This window comes from Triticum urartu, chromosome 2 (assembly GCF_003073215.2).
Source record: "Triticum urartu cultivar G1812 chromosome 2, Tu2.1, whole genome shotgun sequence".
In the NCBI taxonomy this organism is placed as follows: Eukaryota; Viridiplantae; Streptophyta; class Magnoliopsida; order Poales; family Poaceae; genus Triticum; species Triticum urartu.
The window spans coordinates 703802231-703811314 of NC_053023.1; the positions used below are offsets into that span (position 1 = coordinate 703802231).

The following is a 9084-nucleotide window of genomic DNA, read 5'->3' on the forward strand; positions in this document are numbered from 1 at the left end:
CTGGGCAGTCGGACTGAGGGGCTTTGTTAGCCCCAGTGCCTTGATTTATTGTCTCGCCGTCTTCGAGGTATCTGTGTCCAATTACTCCGACAGTCATGGACTCTAAAAAAGTTTTCTTAACTGTAAAAAGAACTTTTTAAAAAATTTATAAAGGAAGTACCTCATGCCTCAAACTAAACACCTTAACAGAAAGTGTCCTTCTAAGAAGAAAAAAATCACGGCGAAGGATACCCACACGTACTAGTATACACGATCAAGGTTGGAACGCCTAGGCGGTGCCTAAGCGCCCTAGGCGTGACCTTAGCGATAATATAGTTTTTATTCGTAGTGTATTTGTTTTTCTTTTAAATAAGATCGTAGTGTATTTGTAATTATTATATGAATGTTGATATTAGTTTAGGACATATAAATAAGTTAATTATCGTCTACTACCATTGAAATATGACCCATTTGACACATCAGTGCAGTATGTGAAATGATTTCTTACTTCGATAGGTAATTCCTTGCTTACCCTGCCTAGACCTTCATTTATGCCTTAAGCGAGGTGTTTGACCATTGCCTAACGCTTAGGCGTATCTAAGCGTCTCCTAAGCATTGCCTTTTCCAACAGAGTACACGATCCATCCTCTTTTATTGAAGTGCGTGTCGATAGAAAGCACGATCCAACACCAGTCCACTCTCCCCTCCCCTCCCTCACCGTGCACCCGAAATTCCTAGATCCGCTGTCGCGGTCAGACGACGAGCACACCCTTCTCTCCTCGGCCGATCCGGCCCGTACGTCCCCGCATCCGACGGCCACCGACGCGTACAGCACAGTGCTCCACCCACCAACCCACCCGTCTCGCATCTGTACCCGCACCAACCGTCGCCCTCGGACCAACCCCATCTGGAGCCGCACCTTTCCCACCGCTGCCCCGCCGACAGGCTGGCCCCAGCGGCGGCAGGCGGGCCCGTCGCACCTATATATTCCCGGCGACGCCGGCCCGTTTGTGGGCGAAAAGGAGAGGAGAGGGGGGGAAATCCAAGGCTCCGGGGCGGCGGCGCCCGATCCACACACGGCACATCTCGGGGCGCGCGGCGCACATCCACTCCCCTCCGTTCTCCACGAGTCTACTCCCCCACCGCTAATAATAGCCGCTGCTACCCGGCGGGCGGGGCGGACACCCTCTGCCGCCGCCATGGGAGCGCTCGAGGAGGCGCACCTCGCCGCCTGCGGGTGCGGCGACGAGGAGGAGGAGGGGGAGGAGGATCTCCTGGCGGAGCTCGGCGGCGGGGAGGCGCCGGGGGACGCCATGGAGCCGGCGGTGCGCGCGCTGCTGGCGGGGCTCGGCGAGGACGACCGCCGGGAGGGGCTGCGCAGGACGCCCAAGCGCGTCGCCAAGGCCTTCCGCGACGGCACCCGAGGTATGGCGTCCACCCTTCCCCGCCACCTTACCCTTATCCCGTGGATCCGTTCGTGGCATATCGCGCATACTAGCGTTCGTCCCCTTTGTCGATCCTTGATTCGTGATCAACTGCGCTCCAGAGCGACGCCGTGAGGAATTTGAGAGTGTTAACTCGGATCTCAGAGCGAGGGGTTTGGGTCGTCCAGGAATTTGTTCCCCGAATATTCCATTTCGTCAGTCTGACTCACCACTTCGCCTGAGGTTTAATTTAGGGCGGTAGTTTGCTGTGAGTGGTTTGTTCATCAGTCGTGATCGTTGCTGCTATAGTGTTGGTAGAGTGATCATTGCTGCTGTAGTGTTCCTCCGCTGGTAGAGTGATCATTACTGCTTTCTGTTGGTGGCCCATGCTTTAAAATTTGGTGATTGTCACCTATCAGGCTCTGATGTGGGTGTAGCGTTCATTAACCAAACCACGCAGCAGGACTGTACAAAATGGGCTTGATGGCTTGGATTGTGATGACCGCAATATCTCTTGGAAGTGTGAACTTGACACTTTAATTGCGACTTGGCAGTATGACTATAAAAGGCGGTGAAGTTGTCTCAGTGGACAACAGTTGGGAGCTCTGATGCAAACAGCGGGAAGTTTAAATTATACAGTTAATCGTTGTTGTTGTCGTTTAGTTAAGATACCACTTTGTCCTTGATGGTCAACACGCAGCACACGGCATTTGTGGAATTAAGAATTTCCTGAGGAATCTTGTGTAATTATTAATTAAGATTTCTAATGTCGGTGTCTAGCATTTGTCTTATACGATACTAAATAGTCGCTCATCATTTATTGGATTATATGTGCTTACTGCATAGTCTCATCACAAGCTGTGCCGTTCCCACAAACTCGTACAACACTAATTAATAATTATCAACTTAGGCCAATGATTTATTTACCAAAATGAAAACTTGAATAATGTTTGGATATTGTCCCCTGGATAGTTGCATACTAAACATTATGTCTTAGGACGCAAACACTTGGAAATTCAAATTCCAAAGTGAACCGTTCCATAGGTAACAGTTATGGGGTTTGTTTAGTACGATACTACTAAATAGTGAGGCTGGCCATTTATTGGACTGTTTGGAGGATATCTGCATAGTCTTGTAACAAGCTGCGGTTCTCCTACACACTCCTCGTACCAGTTATTGACATAGAAGTAAGATGGGCATTGGTTCATTTACCAAAATAGATAGTTGAATAATGTCGAGATATTCTCTGCTGGATTGTCGCATACCCATGGTGATCATAAGACAATTTTCTTCTTAAAGAGGCAGGCTTACTTGAATTATTTCCTAGTTAACAGAGTTCCAAGTAGTGTCTTTTTGTGACCAGCTGTCAGTTAATGTATCCTTCAAACGTGGTTATACCCATGGTGAAAATAAGACAATTTTCTTCTTAAAGAGGCAGGCTTACTTGAATTATTTCCTAGTTAACGGAGTTCCAAGTAGTGTCTTTTTGTGACCAGCTGTCAGTTAAGGTATCCTTCAAGCGTGGTTCATACATATGTTTTAAGCTCCCCTTTTCAATAATTTAGCAGTTCATGAGTCTTTGGGGAATTTGGAAATGATAATCTCACCATGTTTCTTTAACTCTCTGGCTATCACCAGAAATTTATAGAACTTCAGGAATAATAATCTTCGTTTGCTTTCAACATTTCTCGGAAGACTGCATGCTAGTGGAGAAATGACAAAAAATTAGTTAATGAGTGTTTGGTAATCTAGATAAAGTCCATGAGCAACCAATTCCTTAACGACTCTGGCTATAGATGAAAAATCAAGAGACTCTTAGAAATATCTGTTAGCAATCTATCTTCTGTATTTATTTACTTTCAAGATTGTGTGCTTGTTTTATACCGCACTGAACCACCTATGTTAATCAAGAGACTCTTATTTATTTTTCTAGCTCTACCCTCCCCCCTGCGTGGGAACTTTTATCTTTTGATGCTCATATGTGAGCGGTTTTCTGGTACTATTGCTGGTAGGCTCTGTTGTAGATTCTTTTGCATTTATAAACTCGTCATGGTATTAAGCTGTTGCCCCATGGCTGACGTATATCTATGTTTATATATTTTTCTTTGGGCCTTATTTGTATGGTCCAGCAGCCGGGCCCATACACGTAGTATTTGAACTGAACTCCAAGAGGATGGGCTGGGGTCCGTGTCCACCCCAGTCTGTTCAAATTAAGCCTTATTGTGCAATGTCTATTTTTAAGTGATGTTTAAGGTTGTTGCTTTTCGTATGAAAGTTTTTTTAACACGTGACATACTTGCTTCTTGAGCCTTGTTTGATGCATACCTAAATGCTAAAACCACTCTTGCAGGTTACAGACAGAAAGTAAAAGACATTGTGCAGGGTGCTCTGTTTCCTGAGGTTGGTGTTGACAAAAGGACTGGTTCTGCTGGAGGAACTGGAGGGCAAGTTGTTGTTCGTGATATCGATCTTTATTCATACTGTGAGTCTTGCTTACTTCCGTTCAGCATACAATGCCATGTTGGATATGTGCCCTCCGGTGGAAGGGTTGTTGGGTTAAGCAAGCTTTCAAGAGTAGCTGACGTCTTTGCCAAGAGATTTCAAAACCCTCAGAGATTAGCTAATGAAGTTTGTGGTGCATTGCATGCTAGCATACAACCTGCTGGTGTTGCTGTTGCTATGCAGTGCTGGCACATACCGTTGCCGGAGAACTTTAAATGCAAAAATTCGCGAGCTTTGATTAGAACTTCACATTCATCTCGCTCGGGAGTTTTTGAGGGTGAGAACAGCTCCTTCTGGAATGATTTTTTGGCTCTTCTTAAGCTTAGAGGCATAGACATGGAGATGGACAGCCATTCTGCTTCTTTAACTTGGTGCCCCTTAAGGCCTCATGAGGTTCCGCTTTGCAATGGGCACGCAAAGAGGATTACAACTAATGGTGCTAGCTCAGCAAAATCTGCATCCATTCCATCTAATATGGTTTCTGCTGTCAGCTCAATGCTCTTGTCTCTTGGTGAGGACCCCCTCAGGAAAGAACTTCTAGGCAGTCCTCAGCGTTACGTGCAATGGCTGATGAGGTTCAGAGCATGCAATCTTGATGTGAAGCTGAATGGTTTTACACTTAACAGTGCAAGTGTATATGAGAGACCAGGCGAAGATGCTACTGATCATCGAGCAATTAGTTCTGAGCTGCATTTGCCATTTTGCGCCCAGTGTGAGCACCACCTCCTGCCGTTCTACGGAGTAGTGCACATTGGTTACTTTGGCAGTGGAGATGGTGAAGGGATCAACCGCTCACATTTTCAGGCTCTGGTTCATTTCTATGGGTGCAAGCTTCAGGTCCAGGAAAGGATGACAAGACAGATAGCTGAAGCAGTTTATTCAGTCTCACATCGTGGAGCCATAGTTGTTGTAGAAGCAAACCATATCTGCATGATATCAAGGGGGATAGAGAAAATCAGAAGTAGTACAGCAACAGTTGCAGTTTTGGGTCAGTTTTCGACCGATTTTTCTGCCAAGGCATCCTTTTTACAGAACATCTTAGATACTGCTAATCAGGAAGTATGAGTGGCTTCAGATCATATACTGATAGAATCTCAGCCAAAAGATACAATGATTCTAATCCTCGGTCATCATTTCAGCAAGGCAGGCACTGCGACGACTATATATATGGTTTGAAGTTGTCATGCAGCTATGGCATGGTTGCCATTTTACCAGCCATTGCAGGCGGGAGCGACCAGGACCTCGTCACGTGGAATGTTGTGTCTGAAGAAGATTAACCAGAAGCACCAAAAAGTTTTGGTTCTCCCGTGTTGTACCATTTTCGTTTGAATGGCATGTCAAAGTTATCCAGCGTTGTAGGTGCGGCGGCTGTGCCGAGCAATACAGTATAAATGTTTTAAGTGGTTGTCTCATGTACTAGCAATTTTGGTATCATTCCAGCTTCTGTTCGTCCTGCGTGGCTGTTCGCTTTTCGGTTTGATGCAGAGTAAAGCAAGGTACTCAAGCGTCTTGTTCTTGCGGAAGTCTGCATCCATAGCTTTGCTATCTTAAGAGCATCTCCAACAGGTGATGAAAAAGGTGGAGATGTATTTTTTTTTGCTTTCACAATTGCATACATATTTGAAATAAATCATGATATGATAATTATAACTCATGTCAAATGAATCTGAAACAAACAAAACAAAAATAGTACTTGTTTATAGTTCATCAATCGACAAGCTTAAATTCAACATAATTGTTCATCACACATAACACAAAGTTCATCATATGTGACATGAAGCACAACTAGTTTGGTTGCCCATTCCATGTCTACCATTCCATGAAATCTCTTTGAAGATCTTCGCGAGTATCCCAATCTCAAATCTTGTGAACTTGAAGAAAGCGTTGGATGCGGTCTTCCCTTCTAATTGGATGGACCACATTTCTCATGAATTCGTAGAAGGAGTAATCTAAATTTTGGCCACGCTCATTTTCAGTAATCATGTTGTGCAAGATCAGTGCGACGGTCATGATGTACCAAAGTATTCCTTCATCTCGAAACCTAGCCGGTCTACGCCCAACAACAAATTGGGCTTGAAAAACCTCAAATGCCCTCTCCACATCCTTTCTAGCAGCTGCTTGAGCATTATGAAAGTGAAGTTCTTTCTTACCTTGGGGGCTTGAAATTGCCTTCACAAATGTTGTCCATTTCGGGTAAATCTCATCCGCTCCGTAGTAGTCCATGTTGTATGTGCGCCTGTTTGCTTGAACCTCAATTAGTTGTGCCTCCTCATCTACTAACCGTGCAAAGATTGGTGATCGGCGAAGCACATTGATGTTATTGGAAGATCCGGGCATCCCAAAATAGTAATGGCAAAACCATGACTCCTGATCGGCCACGGCTTCAAGAATGATGGTGATAACTTTCGCATGGCCATTGAACTGACCATGCTATGCCATAGGGTAGTTCTTCCACTTTCAGTGCATGCAATCAATCGAGCCAAGCATACCTGGAAATTCATGTGCTTTGTTCATCTTCAAGAGCCGCTGACTGTCATGAGCAATGGGTGCTCTCAAATATTGTGGCCTAAAAACTTCAACAATCGCCTTTGCAAATTGCTTCACACACTTGAAGAAAGTGATCTCCCATTGCCAAATGATCACCAACCAAATCGGCAGGAATACCATATGCCATCATGGGCAATGTGGAAGTCACCTTCTGGTAGTGTTGTGACCAAGATCTCCGGTACAATTCCTTCTCTGTTGGAAGAATCGATCATGTTCCTTCACACAGTTGGCAATATGGAGGAATAAATCTCTGTTATCTCTGTAAGTGTGTTTTGTTATCCAGTGGCGGAGCTTGCCAAAGTTGTTTGGGGGGAGGGGGCAAGTACAATATATGAGTCAGTGTGGGGGCCAAGAACACAAAAATTCACAATCTAAACTCTCCCTCAAAAATATTTGTGCATGCATGATTGCTTGTATCTACGTTGGTATTTTTTTGAAGAGGAGAGGATGATGCAACACAACAATGATAAGTATTTCCCTTAGTTATGAAACCAAGGTTATCAATCCAGTAGCAGAACCAAGCCACACTATATAAACAGTACCTGTACACAAATAACAAATACTTGCAACCCAACATGTTAGAGGGGTTGTCAACCTATCCTCGGTATTTAGATAGATTAAATTGTATGTGATTGGATAAATAGATCTAGCAAAAACACGAAATAAAATAAATATAGAAAAAGTGCAGCAAGGTATTTTTGATTTTTTTGGAATAATAGACCTGAAAACAATATGATAGAAAATAGACCCGGGGGCCGTAGATTTCACTAGTGGCTTTTCTCGAGAAAAGAGCATACGGTGGATAAACAGATTATTGTTGGGCAGTTGATAGAAAAGCAAATAATTATGACGATATCCAAGGCGGAATTGCCTCACATACAATGAAAATTGGTCCGATTTGGTACGATAGTGCAATCCACCATGAACCCACCTTGAGCCAGCGTTGATCAACGGTGGCCTTGCTACTTCGTACAGAAATCATACAAATACTGTCGTACGTGTAGCAACGCTCTATCCAAGGCAATGATCATGTATACAGGCATCACATCCAAGATTAATAGACCGAAACGATTCTGCATCTACTACTTACTCCACACATCGACCGCCATCCAACATGCATCTAGTGTATTAAGTTCGTGGAGAAACGGAGTAATGCAATAAGAACGATGAAATGATGTAGACAAGATCTATTCATGTAGGAATAGACCACATCTTTTTATCCTTAATGGCAACGATACGTGCGTGTCACTTCTCCTTCTGTCACTGAGATTGAGCACCGCAAGATCGAACCCATCACAAAGCACCTCTTTCCATTGCAAGAAAAATCAATAGTTGGCCAAACCAAACCAAAGTTTCAAAGAAGAAATACGAGGCTATAATAATCATGCATATAAGAGATCAAAGAAGACTCAAATAATATTCATAGATAGATCTGATCATAAACTCACAATTTATGGGATCCCAACAAACACACCATAAAAAGTCATTACATCAAATAGATCTTCAAAAACATCGAGGAGAGCATTGTATTGAGAATCAAAAAGAGAGAAGAAGCCATCTAGCTACTGCCTACGGACCCGTAGTCTGGAATTGGATCTCGTGGTCCTGGAACTTGCGGCGGCTGGAATTATGTTTCATGGACTACCCTAGGATTTCTGTTATATTTGGGTATTTATAGAGCTGAGAGGCGGTGGAAAGGACTCCCGTGGGCCCCACTACCCACCAGGGCGCGCTAGGGCCTCTGGCGCACCCTGGTGCCTTGTGGGCCACACAAGCCTCTGAAGGAAATATGCCCTAGAGGCAATAATAAAGTTGTTATTTATATTTCCTTATATCATATAAATGTTTATTATTCATGCTAGAATTGTATTAACCGGAAACTTATTACATGTGTGAATACATAGACAAATAGAGTGTCACTAGTTTGCCTCTACTTGACTAGCTCGTTAAATCAATGATGGTTATGTTTCCTAACCATAGACATGAGTTGTCATTTGATTAATGGGATCACATCATTAGAGAATGATGTGATTGACTTGACCCATCCGTTAGCTTAGCACGATGATCGTTTAGTTTGTTGTTATTGCTTTCTCCATAACTATACATGTTCCTATGACTATGAGATCATGCAACTCCCGAATACTAGAGGAACACTTTGTGTGCTACCAAACGTCACAACGTAACTGTGTGATTATAAAGGTGCTCTACAGGTGTCTCCGATGGTGTTTGTTGAGTTGGCATGGATCAAGATTAGGATTTGTCACTCCGATTGTCGGAGAGGTATCTCTGGGCCCTCTCGGTAATGTACATCACTATAAGCCTTGCAAGCAATGTAACTAATGAGTTAGTTACGGGATGTAGCATTACGGAACGAGTAAAGAGACTTGCCGGTAACGAGATTGAACTAGGTATTGAGATACCGACGATCGAATCTCGGGCAAGTAACATACCGATGACAAAGGGAACAACGTATACCGTTATGCGGTTTGACCGATAAAGATCTTCGTAGAATATGTAGGAACCAATATGAGCATCCAGGTTCCGCTATTGGTTATTGAACGGAGACAAGTCTCGGTCATGTCCACATAGTTCTCAAACCGGTAGGGTCCGCACGCTTAACGTTCGGTGACGA

At 44.0% G+C, this 9084-nt stretch overlaps 1 protein-coding gene across 1 annotated transcript; it reads left to right on the forward strand.

The window, feature by feature from the left end:
- The first annotated feature begins 984 nt into the window (after positions 1-984).
- Positions 985-5353, forward strand: LOC125539911 (GTP cyclohydrolase 1). Its single transcript, XM_048703446.1, has 2 exons — positions 985-1404; positions 3754-5353. The coding sequence occupies exons 1-2, from the start codon at positions 1179-1181 to the stop codon at positions 4968-4970; spliced, it is 1443 nt and encodes a 480-aa protein (XP_048559403.1). The 5' UTR covers positions 985-1178; the 3' UTR covers positions 4971-5353.
- The last annotated feature ends 3731 nt before the right edge of the window (positions 5354-9084 follow it).

Excerpts from the sequence above, each read along its gene's own strand:
- LOC125539911 (XM_048703446.1), top strand. The coding sequence starts at position 1,179 with ATGGGAGCGCTCGAGGAGGCGCACCTCGCCGCCTGCGGGTGCGGCGAC. Across the intron at positions 1,405-3,753 it reads CTTCCGCGACGGCACCCGAG|GTTACAGACAGAAAGTAAAA; the intron begins GTATGGCGTCCA and ends CCACTCTTGCAG.